Raw genomic sequence first — 22292 nt, 5'->3', positions numbered from 1 at the left:
AAGGGAAGTTTTATTATCTTGGGGGGGGGGGGGATTGATGCATGTGGTTTTGGGATTTGAGCACGCCCAGCCAATTTTGCTGGGCGTGCTATCCGTGAGTCTTTCACATCAACCAGACTATGGGCGCTGAATAAACACAATCCTCAGATTATCAAGACATTTTATCAGCAATTGTGTGTGTGTGTGTGTGTGTGTGTGTGTGTGTGTGTGTGTGTGTGTGTGTGTGTGTGTGTGTGTGTGTGTGTGTGTCTGTAAATGATTCCTCCATGCAGTTGACTGACAATTTTCAACCAACCAATGCAAAATCCACACGAACACACATAGACCAGAGCAGAACAGCTCAACTGATACAACAGCCCCCAGGTGATGACAATCACACACTTAGGCACAGGTGAAAGACATCAGGTCAGGGAACAGCAACCAAACACGAGGAGGGCAAGCTAAGGAGCCTCACACCAGACACATAGTTGATTCTCACAAAATTAAAAAATAGCAACAAGACAGAACATGAACAAAGGTTCAAATTCCTCAGCTGACCGACCCCTGAGCAAGGCCCTGCAGGAGGCTGTGGTTGTCCTTGAAACATAATCAGCTAAATTGCAATGCTCTCTATGTTGATGTCTTGCAGTCTGCCCTCAGTCGGCCTCAGTCTGATTCTCTTTTACATCTCAAATTCCTTCTGAAACATATTGAAGGATTGCTGGAAGACAAGCGATCAATAATGACAGTCTGAAGTAAAGCAGGCTGCTCCCCACATCCAGCATATAATGGTTTATTTATAGGCAAGCAGCCGTTAAAATGTGTTTTTCTAAACTCAGGAGTGTTAATGTCTGCAAGCAATTTAAATCAATACTTTTTTGTTTGCAAATTTTGAATTGTGAATTTTTGATGCTCAAAAATATGATTAAAACAAATTCTTAATCCTTTTCGCCACAGCACAGGTATTATCAATGAATAACATGCCACTCAATTAAAAAAAAAAAAAATGGAAAAAGAAAAATGGCAAAAACACAAAGAATCTCAAAAATTGGATTTGAACACTTTATTTTTTTCTTGATAAACACTTTTGGTTTTCTTCATGGACATTGTCGATGTGGCCAGTGTGGCCCAGGTGGTAAAGCAGGTTGTCCTCAAATCTCAAGGGTTCAGTTCCAGTCTTTGCATGTTCATGTGCCGATATGTCTTTAGGGCAAGAAACAAAACTTCAAATTGTTCTATTGTTGGAAAACAAAGTGAAAATAGCAGTCACATGTGTGTGACGGTTTATGTAAGTAGTAAAATGGGATAGATTTTGTGAAGCATAAACATCATAAAAAATGCACAAAGTAAGACAAATATTCAGTTTTTACCATTTACACTCATGCCTGAACATACTTTGTTCAGCTGTAATGCTGATAACATGTTAAATAACCACAGCACTGTTATTGTGGAGAAACACTCAGGACTGTACGGATCCTGGGGAACAAACAGACAAAGGAAAGAATCAGAAGACCAGATTCTGTTATCAACAAATATAAAAAAAAAAAAAAGTGAGCTGTCCACAACAGACATCCTAAAAGTCTGGCTGAACCGACAAAGGAAAAACTTCCTCCTCAACATTATGAAGCTCTGATCAGCAGTTACTGAAACGGAAAGTGTGTTTATCCAAAAGAAGTTCAAGCAAGGGGCTTGCTTCCTTTCTCCAACAGCATGGTTAATAAATAATTAAATATTTGAATCGTTGTGTGGTGTGAAGTTACCCACATTGTGGTTGTGAATTTGACTCTGAACACGTCATGTTTTATGGCCAATTCATGCATAAAGTAAGACTTGTGTTGGCGCTGAGATTATATGACATAAACAATGGTTATACCCGATTCCCTGCTCCATCAGTTCGATGGCGTCGTTGACTTGGTCCAAAGTCATTTTGTGAGTAACGAACTCGTCCAGCTTTAACGTCTTGTCCATGTAGGCTTTCACCATTTCAGGCACGCCGTCTTTACTCTTAAAGCCTGAGTGAGAAAATGCACACAGACTATAGATGGAGAAGAATCATAAAACCGAATTGCAGCGGTTTAAAGGTTGACACGCTCATTCATCTTGGTCTTATTTCTGTCACCTCCAAACTTTGAGCCCATCCATGTTCTACCAGATAAGAGCTGAGCGGGCCGGGCAGCGAAGTCATGCATATCTGTGTAGCCGACGATCACACTGACACCCCAACCCTTCACGCAAGACTCCAACGCATTGCGCTGCATGGAGAGTAAACACAATGTCAGTGTGTTGTTGAAGAAACATCATTGGTACTATTTGTATTTATAGACACCAAATATAAATCATAGAAACTGAATTCAATCAAAATTCATACCATGACTTCCACATTCCCAACGCACTCAATGGAGTAGTCCACTCCTCCGTTAGTCATGTCAGCCAGCACTTGGCTGATGGGTTTGTCGTGATCCTTGGGGTTCACGAAGTCAGTAGCACCAAGTACTTTGGCCTTGTTGAACTTGTCTGGATTTGTGTCCACAGCAATGATTCTTTTTGCTCCTGCAGCCTTGCAGCCCATTACGGCGGCCAGACCCACGGCACCCAGGCCAAACACGGCACACGAGGAGCCCGGTTCAACCTGCAGTGATGGCGACGCAGTCACATTTAGTTCAGAAAGTTAAATCTAGGATACTTTATGAAAGTTCTTGTCAAATGCACCACTTTAACTTTACATCCACTTGGACAGATTAAAACAACGTTCACACCTTGGCATTGTTAAGTGCCGCGCCATATCCGCTGCAGACTCCACAACCGATGAGACAGACTTTGTCCAGAGGAGCCACTGGGTCGATCTTGGCCACGTAAATCTGGTTGACCACGGTGTACTCGGAGAAGGTGCCTGTGTTTGCAAACTGCAACAGCTTCTTGCCCCTGCAGGTTAACCTGGAGACTGGCTCTGGCATGCCGTACACGTGAGCGAGGGGCCTGAGCAAGGAAGATTTGCTCAATGAAATGAACTTGCAATACAATTTTAAGTGCTTGTCCTGTCAAATCCGAGCGTCGTCGGAGCTTGTTCAAATGTTCAGTCGGGATCATCTTTTCACGTCTCACGGCAAGTTTGTCAAATGAAACATGCAGAATTTAACTCACGCAGATCTATCGCACAGGTTCGTCTTAGGACTCTTGCAGAAGCGACATTCCCGACACTGGGAAAGAAACACGGGGATCACTCTGTCTCCTGAAAGATAGAAATGTACAATTTAGGGAGGGTTCAACCCTGACAATTCATTTTCATAATTATTTCTCCAATTAAGGTTGTGAATACACAGGTCAAGGACATTACACAATGAGAGACCAATTGTCCAGATTGTGTTCTCTGTTGACTGCAAAACATTCTCAAATGTTGCAGTTGTTGATTTATTTATATACATGTTAACCTATCCATTTTAATTCAAAGGAACAGATAGTACTGATGCATAAGCCCAAACTCTACAAGAGTGATTAGAGTGTCAATGGTAGTCATTTCATTATTTGTCCACACAAACAACGGTTCCAATTCTGATTAAAACAAACAAAACATTTTTTTCCCCATTATTTACACAAATTAAAACCAACATTTTTGATCATCTTTTTTTCAAAAACCAGTAGCTATTATTGCGGACTCAGGAACATTAGCTGGTTGGTCAGGATGTGAGGAATTAGATGCAATGTCTTTCCAGTTGCTACACTATGATCATAAAACTAACAATGAGCCACTGTGGTACAAAAAAACAAGATGCACCTGGTTTGAATTCAGTCACTCCAGGTCCCACACTTTCCACTACACCAGCCACCTCGTGGCCGAATACCATTGGAAAAGTGTACTTAGCTGTACTCTCCAAAAGAAAATACAAATCTGTACGGCACAACGCAGTTGCCACAATCTGTATAAAGTTGGCAAAAAAAAGAAGGTTGATGTAATTCATCACAGAGGTATAAGAGCTCATTATCAGAAATTGGTGACCAACAATGGTTTTCTGTGAAACGTATTTCCTTCCTTTGCGGGCACTCGCTACACAGTTTGTTTATTGCTGACACTTGTTTGTTTATTCTCACCTTGATTCGGACCTCATTTGTCTGGGGTGGCGCTACCTCGATCTCCTCAATTACCAGCGGCCTGTTGGACTCCCAGGCCACCGCTGCTTTACATCTGATGATCTACAGAAAGCAACATTACAGAGGAAGATGCGTGTACTTACAATGTAATGGGATCTCATTGGGATTTTTTTTTTATTATCACATTTAACTTCACATTTAACTTCACATTTATACATTGTGAATCAGATTGTGAATGTGCAGTGGTTCCCTGGAGATTTATATGATGGACTATATGTGTTGATCATAATGCAATTGTTTTTTGTTTTTATTGTTATGACTATTTTTTGTTGGTCTAAACAAATTTCCACAACATTTGAAAATGGTTATTCATTAATGTTGTGTTTTCTTTACTTTGTGATGACTGCTCTAAGCCACATTATTTTCTTACATTTTAAAGAGTATACATAGCTTTAGTGGGAAAGTTTTTGATCATTTTTGATAATGAAAAAGCATTTTCTATTCCTCTGCCTTTTTTTCCTCAAAAAAACCCCAACTCTATTCTAGCAATTTTAACAATTTGTGCTGTCTTTGTGAAATTGTTAATATTTTAGTAATTTTATCAATTGTCTTAGCAATTCCAGCTATTCTGACTGTTTTACTTTATCTATCTTTTTTTTTTTGAGCTGAGATTAGATCAGTTTTGAAAATCAGTATGATATGCAAATATAATAGATGTGAAACAAAGTTCACTTGAAGACTCTTAAACTTTCATAAAACTGACCAATCTGTAATTGAAGTGTGATTTATTTTAGTTTTGCATAGTTTCTGCATAACTTTTACAATTACATTCTGCTTATAAAGCATTCCCGTGATCAAAAACTCCTAAACAGATACCCACACATATTGCTTCATAGTTCTTAATGTTTACCTTACTGTTCTCCCCGATACCAGACCTTGCACCAATATTTGTTTATATAGCAGAGAGCCAGCATTTCCCCACCATGAATTATGGCTCCTTAGTTGTTAAATTAATCTACTGAAGACATATTTAAAATTCAGACATTGCTTCCACAGTCCCAACCTGTATATTTTATGTGTAAGCCACTTTATCATGTACGCCCCAAACAGTCACTTGTTACACACGTAAATAAATAAATAACAAGAAATAACTGAAACTATTATCTATTGTCTCATTTTATACCAGCTTTGTTAATTATACTCATCCAAATACACAAATATATGCAGATAGTATTAAGTTTGGTAATATTCTTACCTTTCCAGCTGTGGACATTTTTGTTACTGAGATCCCAAAGTTTGTCTAAACTGGAACTTGAACTGGAACATCGAGTGAGAGAGAACGAGAACAAAGTCCTGGTACATATTCTGGTAAACATTCAGACAAGAGAGGACTTTGAAACAAGTTTGAGGCACACACTGGATGTTCCCTAAATCTGGACAACCTCTGTATTTCTGAGTTTTCATGCAAGTTTTCAGCCATGCCTTCACAATGTCATTGTACTGCTGCTGCCGGTGCTGGTGCCAGGAAAAAAATTAATAATAATCTTGGGATGCATCTTCTGTTATTATAAGTGATTATGTGGTCTCAGATTATTTCATTTAGAGGGTCTGGTGTTTGACTGTAATATCCTTTTTTATTACAAGTTGTTGAAGGAGCAGACAGTATAACCTCTGAGGGATGAATCCGGGAGTCCATACCAAGGTAATTACAACACAACCGGCAAAGTGAAGTACACAGGCTGCTCCCGCTAAATCAGGTGATATGCAACTTTTATGACCAAACGAGTCGTTTGTGCAATTTTCCATCAAATATATTTTGTCGGGAGCCACAAAACATGATATGTTGATCATATGAAATCAAGAAAAAATGTAAACGAAAAAATGTAAATGTAAAATGCTATTTTTTGTAGCCACTTTGAACAATTTCCCTATTTTTTCCACGCATTTTTACCACTGCAGCCATTTTGATTATCTACGCCATTTTAGGCATCTATAGCCACAGTGAATTTCCTAATAGTTAGACTAGTAAGTAATTTTAAGCTTTGTGGACTGTTTTAGTGATTTTACCATCACCATTTTAGCTGATTTTCCTATTTCTCTTTCTTTTTAGTTGTTTGTATTTTATCCATTTTTAGTAACTGTTGCCTGTTTTGACGTATTCCATTATTCTTTACCAGAAGATTAGATCATTTTTGAAAAATACTACAATATGCACATCAAATTAGAAAGTTACATTTAATTTTCTGAAAGTTTCAGAGATTCACTACGTATTGCCTGAAGAGCCACATGTGGCTCCACAGCTGCAGGTTGCAGACCTCTGTTCTAAATAACAGCTGGAAACATCTACCAACAGCAGTTAAAACTTAAAACTTAAACCTATTAAACAACAACAAAACACTGAAACCCAACTAAATTCTTTATTGTTCTTGATCAACACTTGACATTTGTTTCTTTTTCTCACAATCATGATCTACTTATATTTCATTGAAATGCTCTGTGATTTGTGCATCTTGAATGTTGTTGTTTTGTTTCAGTAAAGCGGCAGGGCGGTCTTCACTGTGGTGAAACGCTCATGACCACTCGAATGCTGTGGAACAAAAACAGAGGAAAGACGTAAGCGGAACTGCTTCGGTCCAGGCTGCACTTAGAAGTATTGTAGTATTTAAGATCAAATCAACCATTTGCCCTGCTTCATCAGTTCAATGGCGTCGTTGATTTGATCCAAAGTCATGCTGTGAGTGATGAGCTCATCCAGGTTCAACTTCTTGTCCATGAAGGCTTGCACCATCTCAGCCACGCCATCTTTACTCTTAAAGCCTGAGCAACAGAATGCACACAGATTGTGAGCTGAGCGTTAACTCACATCTAAAGAAGCTGACTGACTTCACGCCAAGGCTCTTTAGTGGATCTGTACTTCATTAAAGAGAAGCGACTATTCTTATCTTGCTCACCTCCAAACACTGTGCCCTTCCATGTCCGACCAGCGATGAGCTGACCAGGTCGGACGGCGACATTATGCATGTCTGTCCACCCGACAATCACACTGACGCCCCAGCTTGCGATGCACGACTCCAAGGCACTGCGCTAGATGGAAAAATGGCATGAAACGGGTTTACATCCACAATTGTAATCTCGAAAGATTGGAGATCAGACAATGTTTAAAATTTAATTTAAAAACAACAAAACAAAACAATGATCTGTAAATCTTAAAAAACAAACAAAAAAACCCCCATTCAATTCAAAATAGAATAAACACGATGTGTCAAGATGATTACCTAATGCTAACATAACTTGACATTGTCAAGACACCATAGAATCTGGTGCAACCCTACATCAGGAATACTGGCTTTTAAATTAAATTATGTACTTATTACAAGGTGAATGGTCTTCTTCGATCAGTAAGGCAGCAAGGTTTTCCATGTTGCCTCAGTCAGGGTTAGAAGCAGTAGATTTTGAATAACCAGAATACAGCAGTGTTTTTTTGGATTGTGTTCACCAGTGGCTTCTCGACATGTTACAGTTTATATTTGTGGGTTGCATGAGTAACTGTGCTGGTGTACAATTGACAACAATGATTTGTGGAAAGGTTAATGGTTTCCAGCGCACATTCGCATCTGAATGTAATGCCACCAAATGACCTCTGTGAGACTGTCTTGAATGTCTGAAAATGTTACACATTGTAGAATATCTTCATTATGGATACTGATGGAATATTGAAAATAATCGCAGTTTTAAATTAAGGCGCAAATATGTACTTCCACATTTATACCCAGTCTGACCTGTTATCAGTTGACCCAAAGTTGAAAGAAAAGTCCGTAAGTTGTTGTTTTATTACCCCCTTTCAGTTCAAGATTGAACTTTTCCTGTCCTTCAGCATTGACATTGTGTTCATGTTCTATCAGATATAAAATAAAAGTTTGTTGTAATTTCAAATCAGTGCCTTGTTTTGTGGTTGTTTTTAAATCCACTTTGGTTCTTATTCTAACCTTTTCAGAACGGAGTTTGTAAAAGCACACTGTGGTAGTGAGGCGATTGAGCCCCTGATGGGAATCAGGTGTGCTGCCTCACCTCTCTGCCCATAAAGGAGGCGCGGCCTGGATGCAGGTGGGAAACACATACTGGAGCAAATCCTGCAAAAGGAGCTGTGTTTGTCTGGTGTTTCAGTTTTGTTTTTGTCATACTTGTAATAATGAGGTTTTTTTGAACTCCTGCCCCTGTGTGCGAACCCGACTGTGGTGGGCTTAACTGCCACACACACAATGATCTATTACCGTGTTTGTATGCAAATAAGTATGAACAAATATCCTTACCATGACTTCCACATTCCCCACACACTCTATGGAGAAGTCCACTCCTCCATTGGTCATGTCAGCCAGCACTTTGCTGATTGGTTTGTCGTGATCTTTGGGGTTCACAAAGTCGGTAGCACCAAGTACTTTAGCCTTGTCGAATTTGTCGGGATTGGTGTCCACAGCAATGATCCTTTTGGCTCCTGCATCCTTGCAGCCCATGATTGCAGCCAAACCCACAGCTCCCAGGCCAAATACAGCACATGAGGAACCTGGTTCAACCTACATTAAATGGTGTTAAAAAAAACATAGAAATAATTTTAACAACAACACTAATTGATCGAAGACGATCTCTCTAATTGACAAGTATACATATGTACAGACCTTAGCTGTGTTTACTGCTGCTCCATACCCAGTGCAAACTCCACAGCCGACAAGACAAACTTTGTCCAGAGGAGCAGCAGCATCGATCTTGGCCACAGCAATGTCATCAACCACAGTATATTCAGAGAACGTGCTGGTTCCCATGAACTGATGCACCCTTTTGCCCTTACAGGTCATTCTGGACTCCACAGAAGCCATAATTTCCTGACGAATCCTGGTCCTGAACAATGCATTTCTTTTTACATATGACTGTTTAAAGGGAAGCGAAGAATGAAGAAAATATGGCGTGTATGGAATCCTCACCATGCTACTTCACACTGATTGGTCCTTGGACTCTTGCAGAAACGGCATTTCCTGCACTGGGAGAGGGTGACAGGAATAACTTTGTCTCCTGTAAGACAATACATTGTCGACAAGCTTTGAGAATGTTGTAAAATCCCTGTTATTTGGTTCCGATATTCCTTGAATCTGGCAACAGGGCAGAGCTAATGTTTACAACTTTGAATCTTCTCGTCGCGGCTGTAAATCCTATGTTTGGTATTTTCTGATGCTGAAAAACTTCACAACTGACCTGGCTGGAATTCAGTGACTCCCGGCCCGACGCTCTCCACGATGCCTGCTCCCTCATGGCCCAGGACTGTTGGGAAACCCTCAATGTTCATGCTCTCCAAGAGATGGTATAGATCCGTGTGGCACACTGCAGTTGCCACAATCTGCACCAAAGATAGCAACCAAGCTACTGAAGAGTGTTCATTGTTGTTGGATTCAGCAGTTTGATGAGTTGCACATTCATAAGATGTGTCAAATCGCTCATTCGAGAAGAGTGACAACAACAACAACAAAAAAAAACAAAAACAAGATGCTTGCAGGAGTAAGTCTTGGAAATCAGGGGCCCTCACCTTGATGCGGACCTCATTGGCCTGAGGTGGGGCTACCTCAATCTCTTCAATCACCACTGGCTTGTTGGGCTCCCAGGCCACTGCTGCCTTACACCTGATCACCTAAAAGAAGCAGTAGTCAAAAATCCAATGGAAGCTTTATTCTGTTGCTATGTGGCCGCGGAAATGGCAGTAATAAATCTTAGCTAGATACAGTTGACTCAAAAGAATTTAAACCTATCTTTGTCACAGTATTGTGTACTTTTGGGGAAAACATGGAAGCTCCACACCTAATTCTCTAGCTTGGACTCGGCAAAACATGGGTTTACCATCATGCAGTAGAACAGTTTTTCTATTCTTGCTCTGGAGTCATATTGAATGTATCAAATAAAAAAATTAATTGGACAATTCCCATGATATTTTAGAGATAAATGTGTGAGTCAGTGACAGAAAACGTAGTCTGCGATAAATTGGATTGGTGAGGAAAACAATCCCAAGTCCATCCAACAGTACAAAGGATGGGATTATTTGAAAGTGACTAAAAGCTAAAATATACCAAATCTGCAAAAATTGTTTGCACATCATGTTTAAAAAAAAAAAAACCTGTCAGAAACTAGCAACATACAGCTGTAAGAAGTCCATGATCAATGGTCATTAAGGTTGTGAAGGCCTCTGTAAATAGGTTCTAGTGAGAACTGCTAACTTTGTCCATGGTACATTTTTAATTCTATCTAGTTTTGTGCTTGCATTACTTTATTTATGGGTATCCTAATGAATATTTTGAGCATAAAGAAAACATTACTGCGCTCATATCGTTGATGAAAATTTGAGATGAAAATGTGATTCATGGACACAGACAAAATAAGATCCAATAATAAAACACATTAAAATCGAGAAAACTCCCTTTTGGGCCTGACTCCTTAATCCTCATTCACCTTCTCTGGGGTTGACAGAAGATCCCCGCCTGAGAGAGAAATGCTTCCTTAAAACAACAAGCAATTTACTGCTGCCTCTGCATTTTTTGACATTAGTCATTGAAGAAATAGTCGTTGATTTTCTTTGTTGTCTATATTGGATTTCCTGTCCTCACATCCTCGCCAATGTCCACAGTTAAACAGAACTGACAGTAAAGCTCCAAAGCCAAGCTAAACAAGACATGAGATAGTTATCTTGAGGTGAAGGGGAAAGGGGCGGAGTGATATCATGAGTTGTTATGTAAAGTAGGAAGATTACATAACAAATGAAAGGTTTCCAATTCTCTGCTCACTTACGCCAGTGAGACAGTGAACAGACTAAAACAAAGAACTGTATACGATGCGGCGGCAAAGCGTGACACAGAAACACAGTATTAGCCCTTGTCTTACCTTCCCAGCTGTAGCCATTTTTAGCTTCAAAGATCAGATTGCGGTGGAGTTATTGGACGCTGCAGCGCAGTGAGTGCGTGGAGACGCCTCGGTGCTCCGGTGAAAAATAGGGCTGTTCTTATCTATCATGTTTTAACTTCTTATCAAGAAATGGACGACGAGTATATGAGGGGTTATAAAAAAGCGAGTGGCAGCCAACAGCAGCCCAGGGTCAATGGAAACTTTTTCTTTTTAATTAAAAATCATCTTGTTATTAATTACAGCAGCTAAACTGATCTGTTACATGTTTTTTTTGTTGTTGTTGTTTTTTTAAAAAGGAGTTTTATAATGTGATTCAGTTTGAATAACCATCAAATTTAACATACACCGATCCCCACTGTTTATAGCTTACATTATGACATCTGTTTCTGGGTTGGAGTTCACTGATGGAGAATTAGAAGCAGGATGTTTGACATAGTCAGTGCACTGTAGTGCATTTAAGGTCTGCAGTCGTCAGTGTCTGCCAAAAGTGGTCCGATAAGGATTTGTAGGGATTGGGAGGCTAATGCCCCGGTATGTGCAATGGGGAGGGAGTGCTGGTTTCTCTTGAGCAGATCCAATAGATTTTTTACTCAAATTGTTGAAGAAATTGATGCTGGTTTTGACGCTATACCACAGTTTTGTTTTGTTTTTGTTTATGTAGCTGCATACATAGCCCTGTATGATGTGCTGCATAACAAAATGTGATTCATTGAAGCCCAAGCACCAGTAGGAAGCAATGTCTCAATGCGGTGGGGTTGTTTTGGCTGCAAAAGAAACACCTACATTTTATCAGATAGTTTGGTTGCAGTAACTTGCAGTGGATATCAGATCAGATCTATTGCACAATGAGCCACCAAGAAGGATGTTAAAGAGACTGCAGGCCACTGTCCAACTTAATGAATATATTTTAACTGGTCTATTGGAGGTTGGGTGTGTTGTGAAGAACTCTTTCATTCATGTATTTTGGCTGAACTTTGTGACTTTGTTTCCTACCAGGAATGACCCTCTCCATCTTCATCACACACACAACATTGCGAACAAATCGCAATGATTTTTGCAGTTTAGTTTGCAATTTCTATTATATGGATTTTCTTTTTCCAATACCAACTTAAGAACAGATAAACGTGAACAAATAAGATTTCGCAGTTACATATTCAGAGAGGTTGTTGGTGGTGTTTTAAGCTATTAAAATGTATACACACCTGGAAGTAAATAAAGAACATAAGACTGTCTTGACCAAGCAAAGGGGGAAAAAAAGATTTTTTTATGACAACTGGTGGGCTTAGAAGTGTGTTAAATAAAAATGCTTCCTGAAAATCTTCCACTGCTTGTCATATCTCAGTTCCACCTTCAGCAGAGGGCAGAAGTGACACAGACCAAACCCATTGGGACACTTGAACACTTTGCATTAGCATATCAAACATCTTCAAAATGTACCTGAAATCAAGGCTTACTATTTTTTTTTTTTTTTTTTTACTTGCATGAGATCAAAACCACCAGTGATCTGCTCAAAGGGCAGAGTGTGCGTCACAAATTCATCCACTTTGAATTTTTTGTTCATGCAGCATACTCCCCCACAAGAATAATGCTGAAGCTCTGGTTTGCTGCGAAAAATGTAAATTAGCTCATTGAGTCAGTAAGGGCAAAAAAAAAGGTGTATGCATTGTGGCTGCACTTTACCTCTGAAATAGTGTAGTTTCTTTTGTAAATAATAGTTTACAACAGAAGTTGGTTGTGAAAGCCAATAAACTTGCATCATTTAATTATCTTACAATATTTGTTGAATTGAACATGAACCCAAACCGTCGCGTTGTTTCAATCAACACAATAAAAACACGTACGGATGGACAGAAACACTCTTTTACGACTTGGCCTACCATCACACAATTTATCTCCTTGGTTCTAATTATATATGCTCAAATCTTGGAGATAAACTCAACTGACTTTTGTCAACATTTCCATTGTTGTGAGGTTTAATGACAGGTCGGATCTGAAAGGCCAGCTTTACTACCTGCATAGCACCTTTACACACACAAAGAAATAAAAGTTCGATCTGCAGTGGGGGATGGACACTGCATCTGTTTTCACTGCTGCCCAAAGAACAACATACAAGAGTGATCACCAACTTAAATTAATCTTTGACAGAACGGGCACCAAATCTATTGTAATGTTCATTATTTACATGTAAATGAAAGTCTTATGTTGTGTTTTCTTTGTCGACATTGCAAATACTTCTAACTCCCACTCGCACAACCAGATTGATAAGCTTTTTTCTCTGCAGCTCTGCCAGACTGTCGAAGTACAGAAAAGATGAGGACCCTCTATCAAGTCTCCGATTTGCCAAAATATTACAGTAAAGCCAAACACTGGTGGGCACACCTATTAATACAAATATACAAGAGGAGCATCCAGAATAACACATCATGACGTTTACAATAAAACAATCAATCTCCATTCGAACCAGCACTTAGTGCCATTTGTTTTGTGTAAAAAAAGATGAGTAATTAGTGTCTTATGAGATTGGGCTGAGTGAGTCTCGTCGATAGGGTAAAGATATCCGGAGGCAGCAGGAAGAAGCAGCTGCTTGTGGGGGGGGGGAATCAGGTGATTGATCACCATCTTGGGTGCCTTCCTTTGGAAGTTCTCTGTCCAGCACAGAGACACTGCCAACTGGAATGGCAGAAAGATTACATTTCTGTTTTGGCCTGGAAATGTCTCAAGAGGAGTCCACATACTCCGTCAGATACATCTGTATATGGACTGCTGAGTATGGCAGAGCGCGAAAACATGCACAGATGGAAGAGTGGATATTAACCCCCCCCACACACACACACACACACACACACACACACACACACACACACACACACACACACACACACACACACACACACACACACACACACACACACACACACACACCAGTGCACCGCATAATCTTTTGAACAATATTTCCATTTAAAGGTTTGAGCTTTCTGTATCTTTATGATACATAGAACTGTCAGAACAGCGAGTCCTTTTGAATCACTAAATAAACCACTCCCACTTCAGAAACAGAAGTGTTTGTCCTTCCTTTTATGATTGTTTTTATTACAGTTTATATATGCAATGCATTCCAACCCTCCTACTGGAACAATTTCACCCCTTGCCTTTTCAATCTGGTTCGTTTCAAGCAGTGTGAAGTCAAATGAGGACATTCAGTGTCACGCAGAGTTTAGTTGCAGTTGCAAATAGAAATCTAATTGTTATTTGAATGCATGTAACACGTTTTTTCTTCTCATGATTCTGTGCCATGTGAGGAAGTTTTATTTTTCTGATATGGCTTTACAAAAATACATCAAAATCTATTGAATACAGCAAATCCATTTACAAAAATCAAAGGAAAACAATGGAAGAAGAGAGACTGATACAGGACTTCCAGATTTCAAACACCTCACATGTGCAATATAACAGAAGCACTCCTGTCACTTTAAACATGAAGATGCATTGTCATTTGTTAACAGTACTCGTCATTTCTGTCACGGCGGAGTAACCAAAAACAGAAAAAAAAAAATGGAGCTATGTGTCAAAGCCATTTATTTTCCTCAATTTGGTAAGTAGGAACACTGTAAATTGTCACAGTCACAATTTGACTATAGTGCACAGAATTTTTTAGAGCAATTAATGTCTTTTATTATGATGTTATTCAAAAGCTCTCATCGAGACAATTTCAACACCACTGATACCGCCTTTATGGCCTCACTGGGGAGAAACACTGAGAACAGTCCGGATGCTGTGGAACAGAAATATAGGGTAATATATGTTAGAAATCATAGACTCAATTGGTCAGGAATAGTGAAGAAAGAAATGGAGTGTACCATTTTCCATGCTTCATGAGTTCAATGGCATCGTTGACCTTGTCCAGAGTCATGTTGTGTGTGATAAACTCGTCCAGCTTCACCTTCTTGGCCATGTAGTCTTGGACCAGCTTCGGTACGCCGTCTTTGGATTTAAATCCTGAAAACCACAGAACATCAACCATTGTAGAGTAACAGGGGTTGAAATGTTGCTATTGGCTGTATACCTCTGGTAATTAATAATCATTATGATTTAATTATTGCAGTTCAAGTTATTGCAGTTTCCTCACTCTGTTAACTCTACATCTACAGCGAATAGTAAATCCATGTCCACAGTTGCTTAGCGTCTCACCCTTCATTGATCAATTTCCTTACGGAAGCTTCGTTATTCCTGCTAAGTTGTTACAGTAGCTCCACAATAATGCCATTAGTATAGAAGTTACTTCCCAAAGTAATGAATTATTTGTTATTTTAGGCAATTAATAAAGTAACTTTGCAAGTAAAACATAAAAATAACAGAGGTTTTATTGGTCAAGGTGAGCTCAATAATGTTCTACCGAAGAAAACATATTTGATTGAAGTCACTTATGTACAAATCAATTCATCCCCAATTTGTTCAAGGTCTGTTATTCATTGGGTCATTTGAATTGGGTGTTATTTTTTCTAATATTTGGAAAAATGTGCCAAATCTTTGTATGGTGGGACAATATAAGTAGGCCTCTTTCTGAAAAGGTTTCCTCCTATTAAAAAGGAAGAGTTTTTTTTCTTTTCACAGTTGCTTTTTCTTCATGTGGAATTGTTGGGTTTTCTCCATAAAAGCACCTTGAAATGACTGTGTTGTATTTGGTACTACTTAAATTCAATTCAATTGAATTGAAGTGAATTAGTGAGTGGTTGTAGTCACGTTCGTCTCACCTCCAAACAGAGAGCCCTTCCATGTTCGGCCACTGATGAGCTGGACAGGCCGTGCAGCAAAGTCCTTCATGTCTGTCCAGCCAACAATCACACTCACACCCCAGCCTTTAATACAAGACTCCAAGGCGCTGCGCTATAGAATGGAACAACACACTGTCAGTGGACACAAAAGAAAATCTGCAACAGAGGTTGTCAGTCAGCCTTACCATGACTTCCACATTCCCGGTGCACTCAATGGAGAAGTCCACCCCTCCGTTGGTCATGTCTGCCAGCACCTCGCTGATGGGTCTATCATGGTCCTTGGGGTTCACAAAGTCAGTGGCACCAAACACTTTGGCCTTGTCAAACTTGTCGGGATTGATGTCGACGGCAATGATTTTTTTGGCTCCTGAATTTTTGCAGCCCATGACGGCGGCCAAACCCACAGCTCCAAGGCCAAACACGGCACAAGTGGATCCCGGTTCAACCTGCAATCGAAGAGAGTTGAAGGCGTACCTCTTTCTGCTTCATACTGTGGTAAATACCAATTCTTGTCACTGCTGCAGACATTTGGTTTCATGCCCAACATCCGGCCAATCACCAGCTACTAAATATACACACACCGCAGCGGTATTAACAGCTGCTCCGTATCCCGTGCTGATCCCACAGCCCAGGAGACAGACTTTATCCTGTGGGGCGGCAGGGTCGATCTTTGCCACAGCGTTCTGGTTCATCACGGTGTACTCAGAGAAGGTACTGGTTCCCATGAACTGAAACACCTTCTTTCCTTTACAGGTGAACCTGGAGTCTTCAAGCAGCATCACATCGGGACGAACTGCAGCCCTAAACAGAATGCAGGTGGCATACAGCATGAGATATCGCTGTGTCGCCTTTGAATATTACAAATGACAAAAATTAGCCATCCTCACCATCCTTCCTCACAGTGATTAGACTTGGGGTTCTTGCAGAAGCGACACTCTCCACACTGAGCAATGAATAAGGGGATAACGTTGTCTCCTGAATGACAAAGAAATGTTTACGTATCAAGCTACTTTCAAGTCAACTTTTAAAGAGCACAAAATGTAAACACAAGTGACCCCCTCCATATGGCTTAACAGCAAGTCGACCAAGTAGGCGGATGAATACGTGAACTGTTACTCACCTGGCTGAAATTCAGTGACTCCAGAACCAACACTTTCTATGATGCCGGCTCCCTCATGGCCAAGTACCGCCGGGAAGCCATCTTTATGCATGCTCTCAAACAGGTGGTAAAGGTCCGTATGGCAGACACTCGTTGCAACAATCTGCATGAAAACAGGAGTGGTGGTTTCTTTACAATGCTACACACAACGGCTCAGTCTGTTCAGCTGTACCGGCAACTGACAGGACATTGATCTCTTCCACAACAGCATGAAATCCGACGAGAAGTTTTTCACCTTAATGCGGACCTCGTTGGCCTGAGGTGGCGCCACCTCAATCTCTTCAATCACCAAAGGCTTGCTGGGCTCCCAAGCCACTGCTGCTTTGCACCTGATGACCTACAGAGACATTTTATTTTTTTTTTTTAAATCTTCTATCATGATTTGACGTTTATTTATACCTTCACATTTTTTGATTTCTAATTTACTGGTGTATTTTGTGTTAAAAGTCAGATTATTGTGCTCATTGACCAACTAAACTAGGCATTTAAATCAAATGTATGTTGTTTTATTCATATTTTGTTTGTATATATGAAGCTATGTGTGCATGTAGGTCACACAAGAGTTTTGTTAAAATGCTATAATGAGCTGATGTGGTGTTTGTTGCCCACACATATTTGTGAAAGCAATCTATGAATTAATTCAGTAATTGTTGTGGGACCTCTATATACATTTACAAAATAAGGGCAATCTGCATTTGTATAGAATTCAATTGGATTTTATGGCAAAGTCGTTGTTTCCTTATTCAAAACATCAAGACAGGTTGCTTCAGGATCATATCCTTATTTATTTATAAGATTATCAAGAAAAATATAGGTATTTTCATGCTTATTTATAGTTTCATTTTGGCTTCATGAAGACTTTTTTTTAACAATGCATCAGTGATGTCCATCCAGTACAAACAACCAAAACAATAAAGACAATGAACAATGCAAAGCAAAGTGTTTCCGCATGTGTGGTGGCTTTGAGGTTTAAGGACGGAAGCAAACAACAACAAAAAAATGAGCAAGAGTTTTACAATCAGATGTTTTATTTGTCATTCACACTCTCTTTTGCAACACTTTATTCCCCTCTGACCTTCTCAGTAGTTGCTTTGCCAAAATATTCTTGCACAATCCTTTCTTGGAAGTTTTTATTGGTGCGCCGAATCAGACCAGTCATTATAACTTCCCCACAGTCACCCCATGTTTTTTTTTTTTTTTTTGCAAAAGTATAAGACTGTAACTTTAAACTCTAACTAGTGTGTAATGAACATGCAGGCACACACAAAGACTTCTGATATATAAAAAAAATAAAATACTGAATCATTTTTGACATCATTGTCATGTTTAAACTTTCAAATCAGTTCCACAGAGACAAATGAAACAAATCTCTATTAATGAATCCTTGCACAACATATCTCATGACCACGTCACCACTGACGCATACATCAGATATATTCATGTAATCTTTGTAACCTTGATATCGTTATGCTGTCTGGTTAGCCTCTAGGATTGAATATAATACGCTGCATTATTTTCTGAACTCCCTCACTGCTGTGCATGTGCATGCTGGACATTCTCACGCACTGATTCAATGTACCTACCTTACCAGCTGTGGCCATGTCTGCAGCAAAGTTGAGCCAAAACAAAAAGGAGAGGAGACGCAGCAACAGAAAATGAGGAAGAAAAGACCTGGGCTTGAGCTTTAAATACTGCAGCTGGAAAGGCGGTTCTGCAAACACCAGGGGGGCAGGGACTCTGCATGTGTTTGACGGTGACTTTGAATTGTTGCGATCACAAATATATGTAGTTCACCAACATATCACTAACCTGTGACCATAAGGGGTGTTGGGTAATGAATAAATGTAGATTATTGAGACTTTTTTTTTATCTGAATGTATTTTTGATGTATTTTTATGGTTGCATGATTATTGGGAGGACACTTTTCTCAAAAGCAGAATTGGTCAGGTGGCCGGATGCCAGAATGAGAGACGAGACTGTATAATGTTTACAGTTACATCACAGGGAGACATTAACTCCAGTTATATACCTTGAACTCCCTGTGGCCCCATCAACAAGAAAAGACACTCAAAAATAATTTCGATAATTTGACTGTGACAAATGATACAAAATTAGAATTTGACACTAAAGTGATGCATTTATGAAAACTTTTTTGTCATTTGCTTGATTTTATGATTTAAGTGCTGTTGACTGTATCTGTTCTGTCACATTTTACAGAATAAACTACAGATAGGGATGCAAATATATATCAACTGTAGTGGATCTGGTGTTTATTGGACCTTGTCACTAAATATATATAAGCAACTTTATAAGCAACTGGTTCTTGGCTTTACCTTCAGACAGGTGGTCATAATGCTGTCGCTGATTAGTTTAAGCTAACACAATGGTTTTGAACCACATCAGGCCATCATTACTATGCAGACAAATTGATAACTCTATAGTTATTTAGTATAATACCTTGCAAAACTAAAGGAAAACATACAGGGACACATGGGTAGACAGTTGCAACACTTAAGACTTTATTGGTTTTATGCATGAAACAGATTGTGTCACAATCATTATTTGCACTCAATATGCAATGATGATCAGGGCACGGTTAGAAGAGTCTTGGAACATCAAGCTGGAAGGAGTTTGAGGTTGTGAGTTGCCACCATTGCTGGCAGGAACTTTGACGATCTTATTCTGGACAAACTCTAATAAGCGTCCGGATGCTATAAAAGAGGCATTAGACACACACATTAGAATATTTTTTTTCCTTCATTTGTCTTTTTATATGTCATGCATGGTGAAAGGCGTGGAAGAGTACCTTTGGCCGTGCTTCATGAGATCAATTGCGTCATTGATCTTATCCAAGGTCATTTCGTGGCTGATGAACTCATCCAGATTCAGCTTATTGGCCAGATAGGCTTTCCCCAGGGCAGTTATGCCATCCTTGGGTTTATATCCTGAGGCCCAGAACATCCACACACTGATTTAGCAGTGCCACTTTTTAATAGTAAAAGTTTACTTTAAGCTGCTCATTAGACTTCATGGTCGATGAATATGATGGAGGGAGTGTTGAGTATAGCTCAGTACATGTTGGTCTTATTTCTTTGCTTTTGAAAATCAATTAAACATGACAAATAGAAACTTCCACATTAAGTTGTGTCTCACCTCCCCAAAGGGATCCTTTCCATGTTCGTCCAGAGAGAAGTTGAATGGGCCGCGCGGCAAAGTCCTGCAGGGTTGTGTAGCCGATAATCACACTGACACCCCAACCCTTCACACAAGACTCCAACGCACTGCGCTGCATGGAGAGGCGTCACAGATGTCCATTTAAAAATACACAGTTTTTACTATAAACCGACACGTCATGACAGAATTTATTTTTGCCGATTCCTTTACCATGACTTCCACATTCCCCGTGCACTCAAGAGAGAAGTCCACTCCTCCATTGGTCATGTCAGCCAACACTTGGCTGATGGGCTTATCGTGATCCTTTGGGTTCACAGTGTCAGTGGCGCCAAGTGCTATAGCTCTCGGAAACTTTGTGGGATTAATATCAACTGCAATGATCTTTTTGGCTCCTGCGTTCCTGCAGCCCATGACAGCGGCCAAACCTACAGCTCCCAGGCCAAACACAGCACAGGTAGATCCCGGTGTTACCTTTAATAAAAGAAAAATTACTGCAAATATAACAGACTTTCAAAAGCCAAAATACCTAATGTAGGCCGTGTGAATCACAATGTTGTTTTTATGTTGAGTCAACTGTCTGCTGTACCTTAGCAGTGTTGAAAACGGCTCCGTATCCAGTGCTGACTGCACAGCCGAAGAGAAAGAGTTTGTCCAGTGGTGCAGCGGGGTCGATCTTCGCCAAAGCGTTCTGGTGTACGACGGTGTACTCCGAGAAGGTGCTGGTTCCCAGGAACTGATACACCGTCTTTCCCCGGCAGGTGAACCTGGTCACTGCTGAGGTCATGACGTCGGTGCGATCAGACCACCTGCATAGAAAATGGATCAAGTGTCACCTTCAGACCCCGAACGTGCTTCACTGATATCCTCACAACAATCAAATAAAAGGAACAAGAAGTGAGCTCACCATCCATCATCGCAGTGGTTTGAACTTGCACTCTTACAGAAGCGACACTTTCCACACTGGGAGATGGGCAGAGGAATTACTTTGTCTCCTGAATTTCAAATAAATTTAATAAAAGTAAAGCACGATTCTCAAATCAGACTGAGAGACAAAAATTGTACTGCCTCCACGGCCCTTCGCCAGATAGCACGTTCACGTCGCAGGCTTCTACAAACCTGGCTGAAATTCAGTGACACCAGGACCGACGCTTTCGACGATCCCAGCTCCCTCGTGGCCAAGGACAACTGGGAAGGCATCTGGATGCTGATTTTCAAACAACTGGTACAATTCCGTGTGGCACAACCCAGTTGTCACAATCTGCGTAAGATGACAGAGAGATACTCATTGTGGACAATCGAGGTACATTTATATTCAATTGACAGTTCATTCAGTTTTTTCCTGGAACAATATGTCTGACCTTGACGCGGATTTCATTGGCCTGAGGTGGGGCCACCTCAATTTCTTCTATTACCAAGGGCTTTTTGGACTCCCAGGCCACCGCTGCCTTGCACTTGATCACCTGATGATGCAGCCAAATGTTAGAAATGAAAGATAAACAGTGACCCTCGGTGATGCCGGTAACGCGTTAATTAGTAACACGTTACTCTCATATGACCATCTAACGCATTACTGTTTACAAACCAGTAATCAGGTTAAAGTGACTTATCCAAGTCACTGCGCGTTACTATTGTAGCGTCCAATAAGACGAGTTCTTGTCTGAAAAGCCGCTTTATTATTAAACAGAACCAGCCTCGTTCCGTGGACACACACACACACACACACATCAATCAATCAATCAATCAATCAATCAATCAATCAATCAATCAATCAATCAATCAATCAATCAATCAATCAATCAATCAATCAATCAATCAAGCAAGCAAGCAAGCAAGCAATACTTTATTCATCCGGGAGGGGGGCAAATATAGTCACCTAGAGCAGGCAGTGCAAATAAATAAAGAAATAGTGAAACAACAGGCTACAACTACATCTCTGGGTATATAAATACCAGTAATAGTAAAAAATCTGATTATAAAATTGAAAGTCAGATATAAATACAACAAAGAATGAAGGTCAAAGGTTAAATATGTATCAGCAGATGCAGGAGGCTGGTTTTTTTGGGGGCAAAACCAGTTGTAAGTTTTATGTTCAGACGATGGGGGGTGTTGTCAGCAGCTGCTGAAAGTAAGTAAAAAAAGTCACTTGTAATCTAACTTAGCTACTTTTAAACACAAGTAATTGGTGA

General features: G+C 40.0%; 3 protein-coding genes across 3 annotated transcripts in view; all 3 read right to left on the bottom strand.

The window, feature by feature from the left end:
- Positions 1 to 1421: 1421 nt before the first annotated feature.
- On the bottom strand, positions 1422 to 10998 carry LOC308142261 (alcohol dehydrogenase class-3-like; the record flags this gene model as incomplete). Its single annotated transcript, XM_080512609.1, has 17 exons — positions 1422 to 1455; positions 1853 to 1991; positions 2099 to 2231; positions 2348 to 2608; positions 2736 to 2955; positions 3121 to 3208; positions 3752 to 3893; positions 4066 to 4167; positions 5321 to 5346; positions 6751 to 6882; positions 7017 to 7149; positions 8376 to 8636; positions 8739 to 8958; positions 9042 to 9129; positions 9310 to 9451; positions 9638 to 9739; positions 10981 to 10998. The coding sequence occupies 17 exons, from the start codon at positions 10996 to 10998 to the stop codon at positions 1422 to 1424; spliced, it is 2241 nt and encodes a 746-aa protein (XP_080368735.1).
- A 3562-nt stretch (positions 10999 to 14560) lies between these two features.
- Positions 14561 to 18576, bottom strand: adh8a (alcohol dehydrogenase 8a). The gene is made up of 9 exons (XM_080512869.1): positions 18516 to 18576; positions 17168 to 17269; positions 16894 to 17035; positions 16661 to 16748; positions 16355 to 16574; positions 15959 to 16219; positions 15753 to 15885; positions 14859 to 14997; positions 14561 to 14773 (listed from the first exon to the last, which is right to left on the bottom strand). The coding sequence occupies exons 1-9, from the start codon at positions 18531 to 18533 to the stop codon at positions 14740 to 14742; spliced, it is 1137 nt and encodes a 378-aa protein (XP_080368995.1). The 5' UTR covers positions 18534 to 18576; the 3' UTR covers positions 14561 to 14739.
- A 1125-nt stretch (positions 18577 to 19701) lies between these two features.
- Positions 19702 to 22292, bottom strand: part of LOC308142260 (alcohol dehydrogenase 1-like) — a gene marked incomplete at both ends in the record, with an annotated part of 4139 nt that continues 1548 nt past the window's right edge. The window contains 7 exons of the mRNA XM_080512608.1: positions 19702 to 19877; positions 20086 to 20218; positions 20317 to 20577; positions 20693 to 20912; positions 21011 to 21098; positions 21223 to 21364; positions 21465 to 21566. Of these exons, the coding sequence (XP_080368734.1) occupies positions 19702 to 19877; positions 20086 to 20218; positions 20317 to 20577; positions 20693 to 20912; positions 21011 to 21098; positions 21223 to 21364; positions 21465 to 21566 (1122 nt within the window). The remainder of the gene's footprint in view (positions 19878 to 20085; positions 20219 to 20316; positions 20578 to 20692; positions 20913 to 21010; positions 21099 to 21222; positions 21365 to 21464; positions 21567 to 22292) is intronic.

The sequence above is a fragment of the Blennius ocellaris genome (genome assembly GCF_963422515.1).
Source record: "Blennius ocellaris genome assembly, chromosome: 17".
Classification (NCBI taxonomy): domain Eukaryota; kingdom Metazoa; phylum Chordata; class Actinopteri; order Blenniiformes; family Blenniidae; genus Blennius; species Blennius ocellaris.
The sequence above is the reverse complement of the archived record's forward strand: the minus strand, read 5'-3'. Positions and strand labels throughout refer to the sequence as shown.